This window comes from Nycticebus coucang, chromosome 3, assembly GCF_027406575.1.
Source record: "Nycticebus coucang isolate mNycCou1 chromosome 3, mNycCou1.pri, whole genome shotgun sequence".
Lineage (NCBI taxonomy): Eukaryota > Metazoa > Chordata > Mammalia > Primates > Lorisidae > Nycticebus > Nycticebus coucang.
Window position 1 is genome coordinate 10,239,664 of NC_069782.1, and position 25,076 is coordinate 10,264,739.

Genomic DNA, 25,076 nt, shown 5'->3' on the forward strand with positions numbered 1-25,076 from the left:
GATTCAGGACAGGGCAGTGCCTGTGGCTCAAAGGAGTAGGGTGCCAGCCCCATATGCTGGAGGTGGTAGGTTCAAACCCAGCCCCAGCCAAAAACTGAAAAAAAAAAAAAAAAAAAAAAAATGAGTCAGGATAAAATTTGGGTGAAATGGTGTGACGTTCTCTGAAATGCTTAAGTTCCAGGGCAGGTAGTGGCGTTCAGTGATTACACATAGCTATAGCTTCATAGCTTGTTTGAAAAGGAGGGTGTCTCCAGAAGGGGGATCAGTCAGAAGAGAATGGAGGTCAGGCTGTGTGGGGGCAAGCAAGAGTGTGTGTCTGACAGTCGGCTCCTGACATGTTCTGAATGGATTTCAGGCTGGAAGGAGGGATATTGTCATGTTTGAAAATAAGCACAAAAATAAACCACACAGAGGCTTGCTTCTTCAGGCTCCTGCCTTCTTGCAATTCTGGGGAGCAGTCCAATCCAGGCCAAAGTTCCTTTCTCTGCTGAAATCAGAACACTTGGAAATCCCAAAGCTTCTTCCTACATCTGCAGCAGACTAATTTCGTGGGAAAAATGTGACCTGAATTGGTGAGAGACTAATTATGGTCTTTAAAAATATCTCACCTAGGGTGACTAGCCATACATTTCCCTATGAAATATTATGTGTTTGCTTGTGGGGTACAGCCCATACCCGACCTAGGGTGTCACGCCATATTTAGCAGCATAATCCTTTCTAAAATATGAAAAATTCTGAATTCCTAAACTCATTTGCCCAAAGGCCTTGACCCTGGGACAGAGCCACCTGGTGCTTCTAGTCATCTGTTCTAGACCCAGCTCGGGTGATGGCACTGAGATTCCAGCTCAGTTTCCTGACTCAGAGCCTGGGACAAAGTGCTGCCTGCATGGCCTGGCTTCTTTGCAGGAGGCGGGTAGGAATGACTGTAGTCCTTGCTGGCCTGTGGGCTGTGGGGTTGAGGGGCAATGCTTGACTTTGCTTTCTGTCTGATTTGCTGTCTAGAACTGAGAGAACCTGGGGGTGTGGGAAGAATAAGGACAGAGAGGCAAAGAAAGGGGGAGTGGCATCAGGCCCCATTCTGAAGCCTTTGGCCTTTGCCCTTCACCACAACACTGCTCTCTAAACTTACTTTGATCACATGTCCTTCTCAGTAAAAGAACCCACAACACTTCTTTGAGCATGCGCCCCAGTATAAGGCTACTGATGTATAGTGATGGAGTATACACACAGGAGTATGTACATGACTACCTCACTGTTTTCCTGTATACATCATAAAACCTGCTCCAAAATATAAACCAAAGGACAAGCTAAAGATGTCATAATTTACAAAATGTTTTACTTTGTTGATGATACAAAAACCTTCTGGCTTCATAGGCTTGGTTATTTTTGGACAGTGTGCTTTAATGTTCTGCGAGACAGCGTTTGGAAGGTCTGGCTCTATGTTCAGTTTGTTTAGATACCGGGTGTTAATGGCTCCCCTCCCCGCAAAAGATCTCCATCCGGGATGTGAAGGTGCACGCAGAACAGATGCATCACTGGCTTCCTTTCTAAATTGGGTTACTCATTTTTCTGTCCTGTCCACTGAGTATGCAAAGGATTTGTTGAAATTTCGCTAGTATATTTCCATTCTCTCTGGTGCCAATCATGTTTCTGTAAACAAAATAGAAGGTATTTTAGTTTTAAAGTTCTTAACAGATGAGTCTAAAACCCACTCACATGCTTTGGAAATTTTTTTAACAGATTAGAAAATTCTCTTACATAGTTTTTCAGGAGTTCAGATATGAGAGAGTTTTTTTGTTGTTTTCTTTTAAATCAGTGGCAGACATACTGTTTGGTAATATAATCCTGTGGCAGTGGAAGCAGTTTTCCCAGATATTTTTTTTAAAGGCAAGGTCTGGATTGTTTAGAGGTGGGGTCTCGCTCATGCTCAGGCTGGTCTCGAATCTGTGAGTTCAGGGCAATCCACCTGCCTAGGCCTCCCAGAATGCTAGGATTACAGGCGTAAGCCACCATGCCTGTCTTCCTCTCCCCTTTTTATTATTTTATTTTATTTTATTTTTTGAGACAAGCTTTTGCCCTGGGTAGAGTGCCGTGGCATCACAGCTCACAGCAACCTCCAACTCCTGGGCTCAAGCGATTCTCCTGCCTCTGCCTCCCAAGTAGCTGGGACTACAGGCGCCTGCCACAACGCCTGGGTATGTTTTGGTTATAGCCGTCATTGTTGTTTGGTGGGCCCAGGCTGGATTTGAACCTGCCAGCTCAGGTGTATGTGGCTGGCGCCTTAGCCGCTTGAGCCACAGGCGCCGAGCCCTCTCCCCTTTTTAAACAGTATATCCCTGACATGTTATTTTTTCACCCTGAAATACTTCAGTGTGTGTCTCTACTTGATAAATACTTAAAACTTCCTATTTTGAAATAATTGTAGACTTACAAGAAGTTTTAAAAAAAATAGTCCTGTGTGCTCTTCATCCAGCCTCCACCAGTGGTAACTTTCTGTCTAGCTGTAGTATAATGTCAAAGCCAGGAAATGGACATTAGTGCAGTACTATTACTGGAGTACAGACCTTACTGAGTTTTTACTATTTTGAGGAGTATGTATATAGGTGTTTTGTTTTTTGTTTTTTTTTTTTGTTGTTGTTTTGTTGAGACAGAGTCTCACTCTGTTGCCCTGAGTAGAGTGTCATGGCATCATCATAGCTCACAGAAATCTCAAACTCCTGGGCTTGAGCAGTCCTCTTGTCTCAGCTTCCCAAGTAGCTGGGACTACAGGTGCCCACTACAACACCCAGCTAGTTCTTTTCTATTTTTAGTAGAGATGGGGTCTCACTCTTACTCAGGCTGGTCTTGAACTCCTGAGCTCAAACAATCCACCCTTGGCCTTCCAGAGTGCTAGGATTAAAGGCGTAAGCCACCATACCCCCCCACAAATGTGCAAGTAGTTTTATGTAATTTTTTTCAGTTGTAGATCTATGTAACTCCCACCATTATGAATATAAAAACTATTTCATCACCTGGAAGGAGCTCCCTTGTTGCCCTTTAAATTTATACACCCTCCTCATTGTCACTGCCCTCTGCCAGCCTCTAAACTGTCCTTGTTTGCCATGTGTCTGTTCTTTTTCTTTTTTTAAGAGACTGGGGTCTGACTCTATCACCCAGGCTAGAATGCAGTGGCAGCGAGATAGCTCACTGGAGCCTTTAACTTCTGGGCTCAAGTGATGCTTTTGCTTTAGCCTCCCCAGTGGCTGGGACTACAGATGCACACCACCATGCCTGGCTAATTTTTCTTCTTCTTATTTTTTTTTTTTAGGAGTCTTGCTATGTTGCCCAGGCTGGTCTAGAACTCCTGACCTCAAGCAATCTTCCCACCTTGGCCTCCCAGTGAAGGCCACCAAGTCCAGCCCCTATATCTGTTCTTCAGTGAAATACTTGTTTATGTCTTTTACTCATTTTCTGATTGGATTTTTTCTTTCTTTCTTTTTTTAACCATTGTGCTTTTTGAGCATTGTTGATATATTCCTGGTGCTAGATACGTACCAGCTCTGTGTCTTACAAATAATGCGTCAACTCCCTGGCTTGTCTTTTCATCCTCTTAGTAGTGTCTTTCACAGCACCAAAGTTTATACCTTGAATGAAGTTCACTTTATCACTTTTTCCTTTTGTGGATCATGCTTTTGGTGTTGAGACTAGGAACACTTGACCTAGGCCTAGTATTCAATTTTTTTTCTTCTATATGTTCTAAAAATTCTATAGTTTTATATTTAAATCTGTGATCCAAGCTGGGCATAGTGGTTCATGCCTGTAATCCTAGGACTCTGAGAGGCTGAGACAGGTGGATTGCTGGAGCTCAGTAGTTTGAGACCAGCCTGAGCAAGAACAAGACCCTGTCTATACTAAAAATAGAAAAACTAGCTGGGTATTGTGGCGGGTACCTGTAGTTCTAGCTATTTGAGAGGCTGAGGCAAGGGAACACTAGAATCCAGGAGTTTGACGTTGCTGTGAGCTATGACGCTACAGCACACCGCACCCAGGACAACAGAGTGAAACTCTGTCTCAAAAAAAAAAAAAAAAATCCGTGATCCATTTTGAACAAAGGTTTAGGTTAAGATTTAAGGTTTTTATTGTTCGTTTGTTTTGTTTTTACTTCTGGATATTCAGTGATTCAGCATTATTTGTTGAAAAGTTTATTCTTCCTCTATTGCTAAGGAATTTAATTTTTGCATACCCACCGTGTCTTCATCATTAGTAATGAAATTGATAGGAATTCTTGTCTTTCTTATTTCCAAGATGTTTTTTAATTATTGGTTTGTTAGTATCAGGACCCAGACATGTTGTGTTTAGTTGTGTCCCTTAAGTCTCTTATTCCTTTACAGCCCTCTTCGTAACAGCGATTAATTTGTTGGAGGATCCAGATTATTTGACCTGTGGATGGCGGCTGCTTCCTCATGGTATCATCTGGTCTGTTCTCTATCCTCTCTAGCTCCTGGGCTTAGTGACTAGTACTAGTGGCTTGTTTAGATTTCAGTTTATGTTTCAGGTAAGAGTCCTTCCTAGGTGGTGCTGTTGGCTTCATGAGCATTTATCTGGAGGCTCCAGACTTCTGGCTTCCCCATTTCAGTGGTGTTGATCTTAACTCTGGGCCTAGGGAAGCTGCCTCATTCATTCATTGCCAAGTTCCCCAACAGCCTTTCACTTACTGGTTTTATCATCCGTATCTACTTCATTATTTGAATTAGGAGTTGTAAAATGGTGACTTTTAGTTATCATGAAGAAACTGAGGCTCTGAGAGAAGTCACCCACACTCATAGGTGGTGAAGTCTGGTGGGAATCCTATGGGAAACTTCAAAGCTGATGGGTGGTTATGCCACTTGGAGACTCTGTCCCAAAGCCCCACCACATGGAAGCCTTCCCTGGCCCCCTCCTGAGCTTTGGCCAAGCCAGCTGATGCTCACCCTAGGCTCCTTTCATGCTGGGCACTCATCTCTTAGCAGTTCGAGGTGATGAGGCCTCCAGGTTATCCCTGTTGCACAGAGAAGTTACCAGGATGAGATGGGAGTGCTGCAAGGCTGAGGGCCCAGCACAAATCCAGTGTCCTCAGGATGTGTTTGTTAGAAAGATAATTCTGCCTAACACTTTCGGGGGCCTAGATGGGAGGATCACTTGAGACCAGGAGTTAGAGACCAGCCTGGGTGATATAGTAAGACCCCATCTCTACAAAAACTAGCTGGGCATTGTGGTTGAGTGCCTGTAGTCCTAGCTACTGGGGAGGTTGAGGCAGGAGGATTGCTTGAGCCCAGCAATTGGAGGTTGCAGGGAGCTATGATGATGCCACTGTATTCTAGTAGGGGCAATACTGAGACTCGGTTTAAAAAAAAATTCTGGCATTTCCCCTCTGGGCCCTCTGCCATGTCCCTGGCAAAAGTTTAACATTTGGTCCATTAAGAAAATAACGGGGTCCTGTGAGAGCAGCTGGGATTCTGAGCCCCATTGGTGCATCCTGCCTCTACCTCAGGGTGCGTGGGCTGCACTGGAAAAGGGGTAACATGAGGCCCTTCTCTAGGGAAGCAAAGGGCAGGTACCAGACAGCCCTGCCTCTGCTTCTCAAGGCTGTGCCAGGCCAGTGTCTCCCTTGCCTGTGGGGCCTGAGCAGGCAAGAGAGGCTTAACAGGTAGGTGCCGTACTGACTATGAAGAGGCAGACTCCAGTCTCCACCCCCAGCCCAACATGTACAGGCTGTACGTAGCACTGTGCAGATTGGCTTCCCTGACGACGAGCTTTGTCCTGCTAGGAGGCTCTGGAACAGGGAGAGGGGACAGCTCATTCAAGTCCCCGCATTTGGTGGGAGGTGGGGAGACAACATGTTTGTAAGACCTGGCTTTGATTCCTTGCTCTGTGTTGGGGTAAGTCACCCACTATCTCTAGGTGCATTTCTTGTGAACTAAGCGACCTACATAAAGACCATGAGGGCGCTCTGAGAATGCTGCATGGTCTGGGCGTGTGAGTGAGCAGAGCTGCAGGAAGAAGCTGGCAGGGTCTGTTCCCTGGGGCTGCCCCTCTGCTGGGGAGTTGCACAGGGGCCTCAACACTGTCTTTAGTCAAGAACAGAACAGCCTTTGACATGTCCCCACCCTTTGCTCGAAAGGTAAAGATTTAGGAGTATTTGTACCCCCCCCCCATTCCCTGTGTTTATTCATTTAATTTGGGATGATAGACAAAGATGATGGTTTATAACCCAAACCTTCCTTTTCAAGAAATATTTCTGGCACTGGTTTTCAATTTTGCAGCCATACTTACAGGAGCTATTCTTGGACTTGTCACTGTGTCTCTTTTTCAAAGCTTGCCACCAGTCTTTATATAGACACCTCCATTTTTGAGTTTCTTTATATAGATATGTTCTCCATTTTTGAGTTTTTAGGTTCATCTCTTCGTCGGGGTATTAGAGATCGTTTATATGTAGGAAATAGAAGCATGAAGGGCTCTCCTAGGGAATGTATTTGTGGTTAGGAGCTGAAATGGTGTAGATGTTGGCAGGGGCTGCTGGGCTGCTCACGGGGAGCTGGGACATGGGGTGGTGGGGATAGGCAGTGGGCAAAGGAGCCTCTTCCTTGTGGGATCAGGCTATACCCTGGGTAGGCCCAGGGAAACCTCCCATCAGTGTCACTATGCTCTGGCTTGATATGACCTTGAAGACTTAGGAGGGACCATGAGAGTCATCTGGGCTGACTTCAGGGTTTAGGCCAAGAGGTCAGGTTTGGGGTTTGTCCATTTTCTGGGGGCAGGGAGCAGAAAGCTTGTGGGATCCAGGGCATCCACACCAGGGCACATGGCCGGCTGGTGGTGGCATTGGTGGTAGAGCCGATAATTGAGCCCCAGCTGGGCTCCTTCCATACTGCCCATCTCTGCAATTTGCAATTTTGGCAAACGTAGATACTGGTTGCATTGCAAGTTATTGGCAGAGTTGGTGATTTGGGCAGAATTGTTTGCTGGATGACATTGATCAGCCTGCCAGCAGGTGGCTGTGCTGAACAGTGCACTCTGTCAGAGCTGTGGGTAGAGGGAACAGCCAAGTCTCCTGTCTTTCCCCCTTTGAGCTGCTGTAACAAAATATCAGAAACCAATGGGTTATTCCTCCCAGTTCTGGAGGCTGGGCTTGGTGGGTTCAAGGAACACCAGAGAGGCCCACGTGTCTGAGCATTGAAGGAGCTGAGATGTTCAGAGAGGCCGCGCTGTGTGGCCACTGAAAGGACATGAGCTTTTACTCCAAAGGAGCTAGGAGCTGTTGGAGGGTTTTGAGCAGAGGAGGGGCCTGGATGGCAAAGGTCTTGGGAGGGTCACAAGAGTACTGAGTGGAGACTGGTCAGGGGTCTGGTCCTGGGAGGAACGAGAAACTACCTGGGGAGAGACGAAGGTGGCTGGGACCAGGGTGATGTCTGGGATCGAGGTGAAACTTGGTCAGACTTGGATGTAGAGACCTGGAAGATTCTTTCAAATGCTGCCATGCGCCTGGGGAGTAGAGTAACTTTGTATTTCTTTTCTCTAGGCTGGCTTGTCACTTCCTGTGACCCTTTCTCTCAGGGAGCCTCCTGCTGCTGGGCACCATGACAGTGAGGGGGGCCGCGCTGGCCCCGGATCCAGCGTCGCCCACAACCACAGCCGCTTCACCCAGCGTCTCTGCGATCCCTGAGGGCAGCCCCACCGCCATGGAGCAGCCTGTGTTTCTGATGACGACCGCTGCTCAGGCCATCTCTGGCTTCTTTGTTTGGACCGCCTTGCTTATCACCTGCCACCAGGTACCCAGGCCTTGGCGGAGAGGGGCTTCTAGAAGGATCCTGAGTGGTTTCTAGTCCAACAGAGTTATTAGGCTTGGCCAGGCTGTGCTACAGTAACAGATAAACCCTGCATTTTCAGAGGCACCACCCAATAGAAGTTGATCTCTTGTGCATATCCCAACTTGGCCCAGAGCAGGTCAGGTGCTGCTGTACGGCCCCAGCATAGTGCAGCTTCAAGGCATCCTCCCTCTGACAACTGGGAGCAGTGAATGTGAGGAAGACACCTCAATCCAGAGACGACACTAGTCTCTTCTGCTCCCTTAGGATTGGTCAGAATTAATCTCATTCCAGCCTAAGCTCCAGGGAGCCAGGAACTATAGGAGCACATGGGTGGCAGGGCCCCCTTTGCAGATGGAAAACTGAGAGGCAGAGGGGGAGGAGGGAAAGAGCTGGCTTGGTCACTTGTAAGTTGATGGCAGAGCTAGGGCGGAAGTCAAGTTTCCTGTCCAAACCTGTTATCTCACAGCCTCAGCAGGGTCTGGGTGTGGGCTAAGACAGGCTTAGTGGCCCAAAAAGGAAGGTTGCAGGTGATCAGTGAAGAAGGGCTGGGTGTGTCTGCTCAGGTCCCCCACTCAGCTCCGCTACCCCATGTCCCATCCTTTTCAGAACCCACTTGTGCCCAAGGCGGTCAGCTCATAGCAGATGGAGAATATTTTGTTCTTTTCCTCCCTGGCCTGGGGCTCAGCTGGGCCAAGTGTGATGTCATGAGACCTGGGACAGGACACACGGGCTACTGGGACTGAGGACTATTCTAGAACAGCTCTTGGCCTTTGTGTATAACTCCTATTTTTTACCCCCGTTTTCTGAAAGTCATACTTCATTCTCCTAACTTCAGGGTGAGGCAGGTGGTGCTGCCTCTGTTTGACACACTGGAAGGTCCAGCATGAGGACATCACGGCTGCCACTCAGCCAGGAAGTGCGTCCACCTCCCTCAGAAGGGGGCCCCCAGCTCTCTCACCCCTGCACTATAAGTTAGGGGACAGGGCAGGGCGGGCTACAACCCAGGTGGGTGTGCCTTACCTCCATCCTGCCGCTTTAGACCCTCTGCCCAGAAGGGCAAAGGGGACGGTGGGCTGTCGAGGCAGAGCCACCTGTACGTGACTTCCTGGCGAGCTTGTTAAACTGGATTCCAGGCTTGTCCTTGACCACTGGTCTAGAGGTGTGGGCTCACCACCACAGCATCTGTAAGGAGGCCCTTTGGGCACCACACGTGTGCTCCATGGGCTTTGTGTGACATGGTGGTCTGAGTCTCACTATAGCCTTGGACGCAGGGTTCCCCACCGGCATCTCACAAAGCAGGTTCTGAGGCTCAGGGCGAGTGCCTCGAGTCAGGTGCCAGACCAGTGAGTGGCAGAGCTAGGAGTCCGCACGTGCCCATGTCCCCTGGCCAGGCTGCCCCTCCCGCACACGGGAGGCCTGGCTGACGTGCCCTCTGCCCCCAGATCTACATGCACCTGCGCTGCTACAGCTGCCCCAACGAGCAGCGCTACATCGTGCGCATCCTCTTCATCGTGCCCATCTACGCCTTCGACTCCTGGCTCAGCCTGCTCTTCTTCACCAACGACCAGTACTACGTGTACTTCGGCACCGTGCGTGACTGCTACGAGGGTGAGGACGCCTGGGGTGTGGGGGAGGGCTGGGAGCCCCAGCCACGCTCCTCCACGCCGGCCCTGCCAGCCACAGGATGACTGGTCTTGACCCAGCCCTCACTTCTTTACCCCCGCAGGGTTTCTGTCCCAAATCGACCAGTGACAGTGTAGGGGAGACTCCCCTTACAGGTACCTGGCAGCAGGCCCTCCACTTATGTCTCGTTTCCCAATCTGGCCTCTCCAAGTAGGGGTGGCAGCAAGTGAGTGGTCTGTGCGTATCGAGAAACTCCAGGTCACCCCAGGTACAGCTGAGTGGGGATTTATCCAGGGAGGGCAGGGGCAGCAGTAGAGCCAGGGTCCATCCCCATGGGTCTTAACAGTCAGAGCTCTGTCCCATGAGGTGCTTTGCGTTGTTACCGAAAAGGGGCCTCACTTCCTTTCAGGGGACTTGGTTCTGTGTGTGGAGCAGAAACGTCTCCTGCTCCTGTGCTGAGCTCTGACCACGGACCAGGCTCTGGGTTGCAACAAGGCCATTCTTCACCGTCTCTGCCTTCCTTGACCTGTGGTCCCTAAACAGTCACCCTGAGATGACAAGGAAGCTACTCTGACAGGGAGAGAGGAATCTGCACACGTGTGGCTGGGAGGTCATTGGGGGTGCTGTGTTGGGGACCAGCCTTGGCCAGAGGAGAAGTCAGTAGCTAGAGAATGGATTGCACTGGGAGCCAAGGTCAGGGACATACACAGCCCTGCAAGCCCTACAGAGAATTTACATTTTCTTTTTAACTGTTGACTCATAAAAATATGACAAGATTAGAAATTGTGGGTTTTACAGATCTAGGTGAAGGGTAGATGAGGAGGGAGAGGCCAGAGGTTTCAAGACAGGTGGCAGGCCAGGGGTGCCTAGGCAGTCCAATAGGAAGGTGGATGGGGGGGTCCCTTGAGTCAAGAGCCTCACTTTTTTTTTTTTTTTTTTTTTGAGACAGAATCTCACTTTCTTGCCCCTGGTAGAGTTCTGTGGTGTCATAGATTACAGCAATCTCTAACTCTTTGGGCTTAACCTATTCTCTTGCCTCAGCCTCCCAAGCAGCTGGGACTACAGGCACCCACCACAACACATGGCTATTTTTTTTTTTTTTTTAAGAGACGAGGTCTTGCTCTGGCTCAGGCTGGTCTTGAACCTGTGAGCTCAGGCAATGCACCCGCCTCGGCCTCCTAGAGTGCTGGGATTACAGGCATTAACCACCATGCTCGGCCCAAGAGCCTCACTTTGATGCCCATGCCCCTCAGGGCACGTAGTTCCTGCCTCTTCTCTGTACTTTTTGCTGATGATTTTGGATAAAGTGACCAGATGTGGTCTTCCTCAGGCTGAGGTCAGGCAGCTCTGGCCATGCCCAGAAGTTGTCTACATCCCTGACCTAGGAGGGCTTTGCCCTGGCTGGGCTTCATGGATATTGGGGTGCATTGTGCCTATTCCCCAAGCAGCTGGAGTCTCTCTTCCTGATCCATGTTGAACCTTGTGTATCCCTAGGACTAACAGGGTGCAGGAAATGCATTTGGGATAGGAAGAAATAGAGGCACCCCCCCCCCCACACACACACACACCCAGCTTTCATGTCTCCCCATTTCCCATCCTCTGTCAGCCTCCTTTCTGGCTCGAGCACATCAGGTGTGTGTCCATCCCCCTTGGCCTGGAAATCTCTTCCCTTGCTCTGAGGGTGGCTTCCCCTCTGTTCCTCCCCATCTGTCCTCCAGTGTCTCTCAGAGAAGCACTTTCTGTTGCCCTTGCTCCCAGCAACCTGGGGCCTGCCCGCTCTCCCACGGTTTGCATTGCCTTGCTTACGCTGTGTCGTGCTGAGCAGACTGCCAGCCCTGCCAGAGCAGTATGGGGGTGCCCAGGCCTGGACAGAGCCTGGCACATGGGAGCTATTTACTCTATAACTTTTGTACAAGGAAGTGTGCCTTCCATTCTTCCACATGAAGCCTCATAGAATTCCAAGGCTCCCTCCTCCTAGGCTGGTGTCCTGTCCTGCCTCTTCCTGGTAAGAATACTGAGGCCAGGTGGGAGCCTGTTTAGGGCTTAACTGGGTCTCTGGCATCCAGTGTTCCTGGTATCAGCTGGGTCTGCAGAAACCCCTGGGTACCCGGGGAGCCATACAGCTGAGCCTGGGGAAGGGTGGGACTGAGAGTCCTTCTCCAGTCAGCTGCCAGCCTCGCATATGCCTGTCTGGTTCCTTCAGAAGCAAAAAGTTGTTCTCTGCCAAGGGGCCTCTTCCTGTGAGATCAAGGGGCAAGGGTAGTATATCGTTGTGGCTGGGCCCTAAAGACTGAGGTACATGGCAGAAGTTGGGGGACGCAACCAGGGGAGCCTCTGCCCTGTCCCTGTTCTGTGCCCAGAGGCAGCAGCAGATGGTTGGCGGTCACCCCTACTCCAGAAGCCTCTTTGTTTAGGCCCCGCCTGTCCCAACCTGCCTCCCACCCAGTAAAGGTCCTCTCAGGAAGTCTGCTGCCCTGTGAGCGCATCTCCTAGCAACGCCATTATCTCCTTGGCCCGGCCTCTGGCAGGGAGTTTACAAACAGCATAGCAGCTGCTGTGGAGTTCAGATGGCCTGGAGTTCAACAGCGTTAGTGTCGAGTCAGCGGGCCTGGCCCTGGCTTTGCCCCTTTCTGCACTGCCCCCAGAGTTAGTGACCAGGAGTCCCTTAAAATTCAAAAAGATCCCTCCCCCCGCATTTGTCCCTCCACCTTTTCTCCTCTGTGCTCCAAGAGCTGAGCAGGCCAGGCAGGCACAGGGAGGTGGGAGTTGGCTCAGTGGGGAACTCCGATTTCAGGTCTGCCAGCCCCTGCCAGACATTGCTGGGCATTGCACAGATGTTGCCTTTTTTTTTTTTTTTTAAACAAAATTCTGCTTTTAAACACTAAATTTTACTTTTATTAAAGTAACACACACAGTCCTCGGGTTACAAAATGAGGTAGGTTTTGTAGGTTTGTTCTTAAGTTTAATTTGTATTTAAGTTGGAATAGGTACATTGACCTATTATCTGTAATACCCTTCATTTGTAAGTGCGAATCATACATCAGTTGGATGTTTATAACTCAGGGATTTACCATATAGCCTCCGTTTGTAAGAGTGAGTTGTATATAAGTCAATATTTGTAACTCAGGGACTGCCTGTATAGGTACATGATTGAAACATAAAACTGTCCCTTTTTTTTTTTTTTTTTTTTTTTTGCAGTTTTTGGCTGGGACTGGGTTTGAACCCGCCACCTCCCATATATGGGGCCGGCACCCTACTCCTTTGAGCCACAGGCACTGCCCAAAACTGTCCAGTTTTTTTCACTCCTAAGGTCACTGCACTTTCAACTCTTTTAACTGTCTTTTCCTAGAATAACCTCAAAATATGCTTGTACTTATACTTTTTTTTTTTAGTTTTATATAGTTTTACATTGGGGTGTCCTACTATAGAAGGTTTTGATTTAGGTATTGGTCCCCTGGCATGCACACACACACACACACACACACTCTCTCTCTCTTAATTTCGCTCATCTTTTCAGTATGACTGTATCACTATTTTTTCTTTCTTTCTTTCTTTTTTCTTTTTTTTTTTTTTTTTTTTGAGGCGGGATGTTGGCTGCCCAGGCTAGAGTGTAGTGGCATCAATATAGCTCCCTGCAACTCTAAATGCCTGGGCTCAAGTGATCCTCCTGCCTCATTGTCCTGAGTAGCTGCCACTACAGGCACATGCTACCGCACCGGGCTGATTTTTCTTAGTTTTTGTAGAGATGAGAGCTTGCTGTTTTGCCCAGGCTGGTCTTGAACTCCTGGCCTCAACCTCAGCCTCCCACAGTACTGGGATTATAGGCGTGAGCCACCACACCTGGCCTCCTTTTCCTAAATCCACATTCAGGGTTTGTTTTACTGTGTGCCTGCAGACGCTGCTCATAGCTGAACCTTGTGGTGTCCCAAGGCTGCATTTCCTTTTTTTACGTAACTGCTTTTGCTCTGGTTACTGCTTGTCTTGCTTTTTCGTTTGTTCAGTTTTTTGTGCACCTATCATTAATTTATTCCCAAATGCTCCAATTGAATTGAAAAAAAAAAATCATGCTCTCAGAAAAGCCAGACTAATCCAGGAATCTCTGAGTGCTGCTTTTTCCCTGGTGACATTTCTCTTGGAGCCATCTCCTTTTTGATTAGATGGCTCTCCTGCTTTCCGGGGCCCCGTGCTCGGCTGTTGCATTGGCTCTTTCATTCAGCGTCAGCCCAGACTTTGTGTTTGTTTCTGTGCTGAGTCACTTGCTCCATGGATGCTCGTGGCTTGCTATCTCTTGTTGGAGCACATCTTTCCTGAGAAAGAGCGTGCATGGAGGTCTAGTTTTTGGAATCTGAAAGTATCTTTATTATACTGTGCTATTTGATGGGTGTTTGATGGGTATATAATTCTAAGCTGGAATTCATTCTCCTCTTGAATTTTTTTTTTTTTTTTTGAGACAGAGTCTTACTACATTGCCCTTGGTAGAGTGCTGTGGTGTCACAGCTCACAGGAACCTCAAACTCTTGGGCTTAAGTGATTCTCTTGCCTTAGCCTCCCAAGTAGCTGGGACTATAGGCACCCGCCACAATGCCTGGCTATTTTTTGTTGTAGTTGTCACTGTTATTTAGCAGGCCAGGGCAGGGTTTGAACCTGCCAGCCCTGGTGTATGTGGCTGGCGCCCTAGCTGCTGAGCTACAGGCGCTGAGCCTATTTTTTTCTATTTTTAATAGAGACGGGCTTGACACCTGTAGCTCAGCAGCTAGGACACCAGCCACATCCACTGGAGCTGGCAGGTTCAAATCCAGCCCGGGCCTGCCAAACAACAGTGACTAACTACAACCAAAAAATAGCCGGGCGTTGTGGTGGGCCCCTGTAGTCCCAGCTACTTGGGAGGCTGAGGCAAGAGAATCGCTTAGGTCCAAGAGTTGGAGGTTGCTGTGAGCTGTGATGCCCCGACGCTCTATCGAGGGCGACATAGTAAGACTCTGTCTCAAAAAAAGAAAAAAAATACAGATGGGTCTTGCTCCTGCTCAGGTTGGTCTTGAACCTTTGAGCTTAAGCTGTCCACCCGCCTCAGCCTCCCAGAGTGCTAGGATTACAGAGGTAAGCCACTGTACCTGGCCCCGTTTGCTTGTTGGTGTAAGTTTTTGTTTTTTGAAAAAAACTTTTTACTTTTGAATTTCCTTTATATATTTTTAAATGTCAGAAGCTTTTTTTTTTTTTTTTTAAAGAGACAGAGTCTTACTACATCGCCCTTGGTAGAGTGCTGTGGTGTCACAGCTCACAGCAACCTCCAACTCCTGGGCTTAGGTGATTCTCCAGCCTCAGCCTCCCGAGTAGCTGGAACTACAGGCACCCGCCACAATGCCCAGCTATTTTTTGTTGCAGTTTGGCCAGGGCTGGGTTCAAACCCACCACTCTCAGTATATGGGGCTGGCGCCCTACTCACTGAGCCACAAGCACCACCTCTTTTTTTTTTTAAAGCTCCTTGTTGTGGGTATGGGGGAGAGAATGCCTCTGCTGTCTCTGGGGATGTTAATTATAGTTAACAGAAGAATGTTACCTGCATTATCTCTATCTCCTGAGTTCCTTTCATCTACTCCTTTGCTTTGGTCTTTGACCTTTGTGTTAGAAGCGTTTTTCAAATATCTAGTGTCCTCAGCTATTTTTAATATTTAAGAATTAGGGTTTAAATTACTGGGTCTCCCAGCTAAGTGATAGAACATGGGATGTTTCCTCTGCCATTTTTATGCAGCATTAGGGGCAGTTACCAAATGAAGGCTTTTGATTCTAGGCCTGTTTCTCTGGAGAGTAATTTTCTCCTTTTCTGCGTGGAGGAAAGCACAGGACAGTTATGAGTGCAGGGTGACAGAAGGGACCTGCAGGGATCTCTTACCCTTTGTATTTAGACTCAGTCTTTTTATTTTCTGACCCTCGCCATGTTCAAGGGCAGAGCCTTCTCAGCCTCTCTTGAAAGTAACAAGTTTTGAGCAGTTTTCCATCTGCACCCTCGCCCACAGCCCTTGGAGCTGCCTGGCACGTTCAGTGTTAAGGTTCAGTGGGGTTCTCCCTGGCTCCCCAGCTCCCCAGGCTGTATTGTCCAGAGGTTTCACTGGTGCCTCTTGTCTGTTGCCTCTGTTGTCATTCTCCTTGTCCTGGAAGAAGATTTGTACCCCAACCCCATTTGTTCTCATTTCAATGGCATTTTGAGGGGAAGGGAGGGAAGGTAGTGGAGGTAAGTGTGTGTTCAACCCATGAACTGCTGAATTGGAGCTAGAGTTCCCATTCTCTAAGGAGAGGGCTGAATCTCAGAGAAGTAGTGATACGCCCAGGGTCCCTCTGTGGCATTGCCCTCTGGTGAGGGCTGCGATTCACAGGATGCGCCGCCAGAGGTGTATGGGGCAGATGGAGGCAGGTGGGAACCATCCCCCAATTGTATTTAGTATTTCATTGGTGTTGCGGGGTTGTGGGGGGGGTGATGGTTGAAGAGGCTCTCTGTGACAGCCTTGGGGATTTCCATGATCAGGGGTGCAGGGACCTTATGTGGCATGTCACAGTTTTACTTCCCGTTTTTCATCACTGTGAGCTCATTCTCACCTCCCTGCTACCTGTCAGAGTGTATATTACCATCCCCATTTTACAAATGTAGAAAAAAATTGAGTCAGTTGTAGCAATTGCCCAAGATGACCCAGATAGTAAGGGCTAAACTCACACCTGGGCCTCTGAGTTAGAGTGTTGCTCCTACTTGTAGTGAAGGAACAGCTTTTCCCCTGGGAAGTGTGAACTCCTCTTTGGGAAAGAAATTTTTTTTTTTTTTTTTTAAATTTTTTGGCTTTTTTAAATTTTATTTCGTTGCTTATTTTTTATTTCTTTACTTTTTTTTTTGTTGTTGTTGTTGTTGAGACAGGGTCCCACCCTATGCCCCTAAGCAGAGTGCAGTGGGCGTGGTAGCTCACCACAACCTCAGACTCGGGCTGCGGGCACCCCGCTGCCTCAGCCTCCGGAAGTCACTGGGATTACAGGCGCTTGCCGCAGCGCCCCGGCTGGGTTTTTCCATTTTTTTCACAAGTCGGGGTCTCACTGTCGCTCAGGCGAGTCTCGAACTCCTGAGCTCAAGCGATTCTCCCTCCTCAGCCTCCCACAGTGCTGGGATTACAGGCGTGAGCCACCGCGCCCAGCTGGGAAAGAAATTTTACGTGCATGGTAGAAACAATTAGAGAGTGATGCTTCCTTCATCCTGTTTTGGATTTTGCACAAACTTAGCTTCCTGGCATCTGTCCTAAAGTGAAACATCTTCTCTGATAGAGTCCAGCTGGGTCAACACAGTTGAGGGCCACAGGCACAGGGCCACAAATGAGCCAAGGCCGGTTTGTTGCCAGGAGGACTGTGTGGCTGGCTGTGGTACCTGCTGACCAGAGCTCCTGCTGGCCCTGCCTCTGGCAGTTAGAACCAAGGATTACAAGAGCTCAGTCGATCCGAGGAAAGAAAGGAGGAGCCAGTGGAGAAGAGGTCAGAAACAGTCTTTGGGTGGCAAGAAGCAGGACTCAGCAGCATCAGCAAAGGCCAGAACAGCCTGGAGGGAGGGGCAGGAGAGCTGCAGGGAGCAGCTCGGGGCCGCGCAGGTCCCTGTGCAGCACACTGTACTCGTTCCCAACCAGAGTGACCAGTCACTGAGAAGGGGTGGAAGACTGTCTTGAGGCTCCTACTTATTGAGAAGGAATTCTAACATGGTCAAAAGTAAGTTTTCAAGGCTCATATACCAGTTATTTGGAATATGGAATGCCCCAAGTCTCTCCAGATAAGCAGAGTGTTTGTGTAGCAGAGAGGCTGGCACCCAGCTTCAGTACTGAAGGTACACCGGAGGGGAGCTTAGAGTGGCCTGGTGTATCCTGAGCCATCAGGTCCTGCACAGCGTGGTAGGGCACTGTAGGTGACTGAAGAAGCAGAGGGTATGTCCGGGAGCTGCAGGCAGAAGCCCTGGGGACCCTCAGGGCAGTGTCGTGGCAGTCACTGGGTCATTGGCTGACCGGGCGGTGGGGGGGGAGGTGCTGAGTAGAGAGTAGTCTCTTGTCTGTAACTTTCTGTGCAGGCACCTCCCAGTGAGAGAACTTTGATGAGGAAAGAAAGCCTCACGTCTCGGGGTGAGAAGAGAGCCCCTTAGAATGTCTGCGGAGGGATGCCAGCCGGGTTTCTTCTGCCGGCAGGAAGCAGCTGCCTTCTGTCTTTGCCTGGTAGAAATGGTCTCTTACATTAAGCTGAACATGTGGGACCTGTCTGACCCTGGGGACAGGATACCCCTGTCACCTCTATGAGATAAGGAACCCTTTCTCTGCTCCAGCAGGGAAACTAAGAGTAGGCAACACCTGCCTGCCCCACCGTCCTGAGCTGTCAGTTCGGCAGCCTCACCTGTCTGTCTGTCTGTCTGCTCATTTCTTCGGTTTTGATTAAGGGTATGTCACCAGGCGCTCTGGGACTCATTGTGGGTGGGACTCCTGCCCACAAGGAGCCTACAGTCCAACGGGAATAATAGACCACACACTGTGGACTGTTCCCTGTGAGCTCAGCCCTATCTAAAGCTCTATACATTAGGGAGGGGGGTGGGGCCTTAGTGTGTGTCACACTTTATGGGGGCAAGACATGATTGCAAGAGGGACTTTACCTAACAGTTGTAATCAGTGTAACTGGCTTATTGTACCCTCAATGAATCCCCAACAATAAAAAAAAAAAAAAAAAAAAAAGCTCTATACATTAAACCCCTTGCCCCCTGAACACCTCTAGGAAGGAGATATCTTCAGCTTGTGGATGAGGAAACTGAGGCATGGAACTCTTCAGAAACTTGAGTGAGGCTGCACAGCTCCTGAGTGGTGGAACCACAGTCCACGCCCAGGCAGTCTGGCTACAGGGCCCATGGCTCCTTGCACTGCTTTCTCCTGCCTCTCATATTAGGACAGGATATATCACAGGGACAGGTAGTGTGTGACATGAGCATAGTGACAGGACAGAGGAGGTGGCATCCCATCTGGGTCTGCCTCTGGGACTTGGCAATAGGGCCAGAATGAGACTATTGGGGGTGTGAGAGATCCTGGTTCATCCTGGGAACGTGCCCTTTACTGAGGCTAAATCATTCATCTGACCAGAACGTTCAAGTATAAAGCACCATTAATTTTGTTCATAGATACTGCAGGTCAGGAATTTGGACAGGGGACAGGGGGATTGTTTGTTCCTGCTCCATGGAGTCTGAGCCTCAGAACTCAAAGGCCAGGCAGGGGGTCACCTGAAGGCGCACTCTTGTGTCAGGAGTTGATGCTGGTTGTCAGCTGAGGGCCTCAATTCCCTTCATGTGAGACTCTCCATGTGGCTTTTTTTTTTTTTTTTTTTTGAGACAGAGTCTCACTATGTCACCCTGGGTAGAGTGCTGGGGCCTCATAGCTCATAGCAGCCTCGAACTCTTAGATTTAAGTGATTCTCTTGCCTCAGCCTCCCAAGTAGCTGGGACTATAGGTGCCCACCACAATGCCCGGCTATTTTTTGGTTGTAGTTGTCATTGTTTGGCAGGCCTGGGCTGGATTTGAACACACCAACTCTGGTGTATGTGGCTGGTGCCCTAGCCACTCAGCTATAGGCACCAAGCCAGTATGTGGCCTTTTAATAGGGGCTAGCTGTGTTTCCTCCCAGCATGGTGGCTGGGTCCCAGAGGAAAGAGGACTTTTCTGACCCCAAAATTGATGTCCTAAAACACCACTTATGCTGAAGTCACCCAGATCCACCTGGATGCAAAGGGAGGGAATTGAGACCCTACCTCTCAATGGAGGGGTGTAGACATCACAGGGTGTGGCCATCTTTGGGAGATACCATCAGCCGCAGTATAGCTGGACCCAACTTAGAGTGGCTATATCTATTCCACTGGGTCTTGTGTGGTTTTTGGCAAAGGTCATTATCAGGCTGACATTAGATGACTTGCTTGGTGCCCACACCTCTTCCCTCTGCTTCAGAATTCTTGCCAGTGAATTGTGGGTTCTGGAGATTAGTGGAGGCTTCTGTTGTCACCAAACATCCTAAGCTGCTTCCAGCCCAGGGAGGCAGGGCACAGCCTCTAACCCATCAAGGGGCATCTGATCCTGAGCAAGGCAGGCAGGCAAACAGTATGAGCCAGGACAGCCAGTGCCCAGAGAGCTCCACTGAGCACTGGCCACCCTTTTGAATACTTCACCTACTCCATTAAAACTCACAACCCCGTCTGCCCCTGTGATCCCCATTAATAGAAGATGAAATTGAAGCCCGGCCTAGAGAGGCTCAACACAGGTAGAGCCACGTTGCAAACTCTCTGCTATTATGTGTGTGAAGGGACAGTCACAGCAAAGCATGATCAAAGGCTATGTGTCACTTATGTGTAGGGTGCTACCTGGTGACAAGAGTCAAGAGCAACTGTGAGTGGCCTAAAGTACCCCAAATACTGTATGTTCCTTTCCTAATCGCTGAAAGCCACTTTTGCCTAAAAACGTGTTGCCAGGGCCTTCTGTGTCCAATTGGGGCAGTCAGACGTTTGTGATGTGCCTTGGGTGTGCTGTGAGTCACTCCTAAGTTCTGGGGAAGGAGAAGGCTTCCTTTCAGGGGGTCACAGTAGGTCAGTGTGACACAGGGTAGAATACTGGGCAGTGTGCTGGATCAGGTCCATGGGTGAGAAGGCACTAATGTCCATTCGGGTCACTGGTGACAGAGACTTCTCAGAGTATGCAGCACCCCCGCTGGGTTTGAAGGGTCCTGGGAGTGCCGGGAGGGGGAGGGCACTCCATCCAGCGGGTCTTCACAGAGAAGTGAAGAGCCTGCCTGAGGCCAGGTGCAGCATTGAGTGCTGTTGGGGAGGGATGTGAGCATGGGCAGGGGCCAGCACTGAAAGCCATGCAGGGCTCTGTGCTGCGGGGCTGGCTGGCTCGGATGGGAAGGAGCTCTCTGCCAGCAGGGCCGCCTGGCTTCCTTGACCTGTTCCCCTGACCTCATCCTCCATCCTGGCACCTTCCTGTGCATCTGTCACCGTGTAGGCAGTAGCCTTCGTTTTGCTGACGCAGCAGAAATCCTCTGCTCCGGAGACTAGTTACTGAGAATTGCTGTATTTATAGCATCGACGTTTGCCGCAGACTGTAGCTGTGCCATCACTCACTGTTACGAATTTGGGGTCTGCGTGGGAATGTTGAGTGTGTCCCACCGTGGAGCTGGCTGAGCTTCCCAAGACATTTGCACTATAACCTGTGCCCGCCTCATGTGTTTTGTCACAGCTTACAGAGCTGAGCACACACCACTCACCTGTGCGGGTGGATGGAGACTTTGCTATCTTATTCTTGCTTGGAATTTCTCCCAAGATCCCTCTGGAGAAAGTTACATTGTTGTTGCAAAGTCTCTGTAGACAGTGTGTAAAACTAATAATTATAAAGCCACCACCATTTCACCCCAGAATGCACACAGTGCCAGCCCGCAAAGCGCCCACCCTGACCTCAGTGTCCCCACACGGTCCTGCTCTGGTAGCAGTCAGACCCTGCCCAGCACAGATGTGCACCCTGAGTAAGGTGATGCAGCTGTGCTGATTGTGCACTGACCAATGGACTATAACTGCGTGTTCCTTTCATGGGCTTCTTTGCACATCCGTCTGTCCCCGAGGGTGCTCTCTGCTGCTGTGTGTGGCCATGGTGCCTTCATCTCACTGCTATGGAGAAGTCCGCTGTCTGTGACCTGCTCTGCTGATTTCAGTGGTTCTCTCTGGGTACTTTCCACAGCCTTGGTCATCTATAACTTCCTGAGCCTGTGCTACGAGTACCTCGGGGGAGAGAGCTCCATCATGGCGGAGATCAGGGGGAAGCCCATCGAGTGAGTCTGACCAGCCCTGGGAGCCCTCAAAGCACCCCATATTCCTGGGCCTGATGTTCTTTGAGCTGCTCTGGTGTCAGCTGGACATATAGTCTGTCTCTGCCTCTGATCTTGACCTGCTGCACTCTTCCTGCACTTCCTGAGCAAGACCGTTCATTTGACCTCTGGGGAGGGCCCCTCTGGCTTGTTCTCTCTCTCTTCCTGTCTCGGCCTCAGTCCTTTCCTGTTTGTCTGTTTCTGCCTCCTGCTGTTTTTCCACTCAGTGCTGTCCAGTTTGGTTTGTCACCCCCTTGGCTGGAGCAGGCCTGTATCCCTCATGGCCCATGGCACAGGCAGACACTCTGCCCTGCTCTCCTGTGTTTGGCCTTGGGCTCCAGGGCTGCTCCAGACCTCAGCCCAGCTTGTCTGAATGCACTGGAGGGCAGCTGTCCCCAACCGCAACCTTTCCCACATCCTGATTCTTCATTCAGCACCCCCTTCTCATGCACTTGTCTCTTCCAGGTCCAGCTGTATGTACGGCACGTGCTGCCTCTGGGGAAAGACTTACTCCATCGGATTTCTGCGGTTCTGCAAACAGGTGTGTGCCCTGGGTAGTTGCCCAGGTCAGGAGGAGCAGGCTTGGGACTTGGAGTCTGGGTCTGCACCCTGGCAGGGGTGGGGAGCACCCACAGGCTGCCCGACCCCCACCTGTGGAGGCTCATTTCACTATGAGCCCTCCAAACTCCCAGCACCCAGCACCAGCCTCCTCAGACTGTTAGGAAGGTACCATGTTCACAGCGTGTGTTCAGAGGGGCTGTGCTGGGAGTCCTGGTGTCCTGGGAGTGTCTGGTTCAGCTTTGGGCAGGAGCTGGTCCCAAACTCTTGCTTGTTTTTGACCAAGTCTTGATGTGTGAAAATCAGAGGAAGCTTATGGAGGTTCTCATCAGCTACAGCTAGAGGGCAGGAGGGTTTTTGCGTCAGAGATACAAGTCAGAACAGGCGAGTGCTATCTCTCTGGTCTTGTCCCCCTTTCCCATTTGGCAGTCCAACCTCTCTGACTTCCTCAGCTACCCTCCCTGAGGGTGGTTTACAGTAGCCAGGGTAGAGGCCTCAAGGTTGCGCTGTGTGTGTAGGCCCAGGTGTCTGACCATCCGCTCTGATACTAGCTTCTCTGACTATGCAACCTTGGATAATTTACTTAACCTGTCTGAGCTTTATGCCCATCACTGGGCGTAATGACAGTGATCTCAAGAGATGGCTGAGAGAAACAGATGAGAGCCTGCAGGTGGACACAGTGCTGCAGAAAGCCTGTGACATCCTGTCTTAGGAGGTGGGGTTGAGCCACGTGTAGTCTTTGTGACCTCTCATCAGTCTCCTCTGGGACTCCCCAGGGCCTCCGTCAGCCTCTCCAGCATCACCAGGAGTAGTCACAAGAGGAAACAAAACCCACAACCGGGAGAGGGCCAGCCCTTCTGCTCCCTTCCGTGTGGGATGCAGGCCCTTAGTATGGGCATACCCACAGGCATCTACCTGGACAGGCCAGGTCGCCAGTTCTTTTTCCAGATCTTCCTTCCTAGTATGTTTCTAAATTCAGAATCTCTGCTCTAGAACCACGGGGAAAGAGTTAAAACTGTCCTGGGCTCAGGGTGGGGCATTCAGAGCCATTGTTTACTAGTTGGTTTAGCCACCCAGGTTCCAGCCCAACTGTGACTCACTGCCTTGTTTAATGATTATATTGTCTACAAAGTTTTGATCTCATGATTCTTAGCTAGCTTGGCCTTGCTGTAAATTGTTCCCTAGCCCTGTGGGCTCAGATGTTATGCTGTCAATCCTCGAGGTGACAGGGAGAGGTAGTAAGAGGACAGAGAACAAAGAACGCCTCTTCATCCCTTTACCGTGGCGGGCACATGGTGGGCCTTAGACATCCTCAGGCCAGTTCCCAGGGTCTGCATCTTCTGGAGAGCTTGTTACAAGTGGAGAGTCCCAGATCAGCCATCCTCTCACTCCAGCCCGACTGAGGAGGTCTGGAATGGAGCTCAGAGACCTGGCACTTGATTAAAGCTCCCCCAGTTGACCCTGGTGTCTAGCCTGGCTGGGAACTGTTGAGTGGTTCAGGGTATAGCTGGGCGATGACTCTGGGGCCTGCTAGCTTGGGCTCTGATGCTCCTTCTGCCACTTCAGCTTCTCTGTGCTTCAGTTTCCTCATCTGTAAGGTGGGTACGATGGTGTTTCCCACATCTTGGAGCACCAAGTGAGCTGACACAGAAGAGCTCCAGCCCGTTGCCAGGCTCGTAACTCCAATTGTGCAAACTGCCACTCTTCCTTTTTTCCCGGAGGGTGCAGGTCCCACTTCCTCCAGGTGGGGTGTGGGGTCAGGGAAATTTTCTGGGGCTTCCTGAGAAAGGGACCACACCTCTGTCCTGTCTACATGCCTCTCCATGAATCAGCCCCATGGTGCAGTTCCTGGGCTCCCCTCCTCTGATGCCCCCTCAGGGCAGACACTGAGGCTTCAGCAGGTCACATTTTCTGCTCTAGGCTCCTCACCCTGTTTGGAGCCATACTAGCTTCATCTTACTGATTGGCCTTTAGCTTCTCCAGAGGGGCCTTGTGGCTTAAATTTATTTGTTTCCAGGAGAATGGTGATTCTGGTGTTTTTATGGGCACTGCGGATTCCCCTTGAGTTTACTAAGGCCTCTGTAGGGAAATGGGAGCACCAGGCTAAGGAATTCTTTCAGGGGCCAGGCAAGCCAGCAGGAGCCTTTACTAAATGCTCAGAGGTGAGATTCCTCCAAGAAGGTACTGACTGTCTAGCTTTGCCATCCCCAAAGCAGTGACCCTGGCATGTGTCCATTTCACCAGTGGGTCTGCACTCAGAGGCTAGGACTGTCCTGGCTACTACAGCTAGGAGCTGGCCAGGATGCATTTCACACTTAGCTCAGGATTTTGGAGTCCACAAGCTCTGAGCTGCTTCCAGCTCCCCAGCTGGTGTTCCTGTGGGTCATCTCCACTCCAAGCCCCGGCTCACCAGGAACCAGACCAGGAATGATGGGGAAGCCCGGCTCACCAGGAACCAGACCAGGAGTGGATGGGGCAGATAAGAGGAGGCCCCCGCCCACCTCTTCTCCCTGGGTGGCCATTTCCTCCAGCAGGACCCCTGCTCCTTCTCAATTCCTGACCTTCTCTCTCCCAAACAGGCCACCCTGCAGTTCTGTGTGGTGAAGCCACTCATGGCAGTCAGCACCGTGATCCTCCAGGCCTTCGGCAAGTACCGAGACGGGGACTTTGAGTAAGTAGTGGGCCCTCCCTTATGCATGGAAGAGGAGTGTGGGTGTGGGGTGGTGCCCTGCCTAGGCTGGTGCCCTGGCTCAGGGAAAGGGCCATCAGATGGGCCCCACAGCTGTGACCTTCCATGTGCTATGCCACTCACAATTCCCTGAGCCTGAGCCTAGCAGTGGGCACCCTTGTCTTTGACCCTACTGTTGACCCAGGAATGAGTCCTTGGTGCTAGCTGTGTCCACATGGGGGCTGCAGAGTGGTGCCATGAGGGGATAGGGCAGCAACTCTTCCTGAGACAGGGAGTGAGGTCAGGGGCAGTCCCAGGCTCTAGGGCATACAGCCCCTGCTGTATACATTGTCCACACACCTGTCTTTTGGGGATTAGCACCAGTAACTATGCGTCTGGCCCTGTGGTTGCAAGTGATACACATACTTTCTGGGACCCACACGGTAGCCCCACCAGGGCAAGGGAGCAAACTGAAGTCAGGGGGTGTGACTTGGCCATGTCACCTACTTTGA

General features: G+C 50.3%; 1 protein-coding gene across 3 annotated transcripts in view; it reads left to right on the top strand.

The window, feature by feature from the left end:
• The window catches only part of TMEM184B (transmembrane protein 184B), a 49,733-nt gene that overhangs the window by 15,110 nt on the left and 9,547 nt on the right, over nucleotides 1-25,076 (top strand). For 2 of the 3 annotated variants that reach the window (XM_053585881.1, XM_053585883.1), the window contains exons 2-6: nucleotides 7,538-7,787; nucleotides 9,269-9,434; nucleotides 21,212-21,302; nucleotides 21,804-21,879; nucleotides 24,476-24,567. In XM_053585881.1, the coding sequence (XP_053441856.1) occupies nucleotides 7,596-7,787; nucleotides 9,269-9,434; nucleotides 21,212-21,302; nucleotides 21,804-21,879; nucleotides 24,476-24,567 (617 nt within the window). In that variant the 5' untranslated portion in view covers nucleotides 7,538-7,595. Of the gene's footprint in view, nucleotides 1-4,370; nucleotides 4,446-7,537; nucleotides 7,788-9,268; nucleotides 9,435-21,211; nucleotides 21,303-21,803; nucleotides 21,880-24,475; nucleotides 24,568-25,076 lie in introns of all 3 variants that reach the window. The other variant, XM_053585882.1, reaches the window with a different exon arrangement.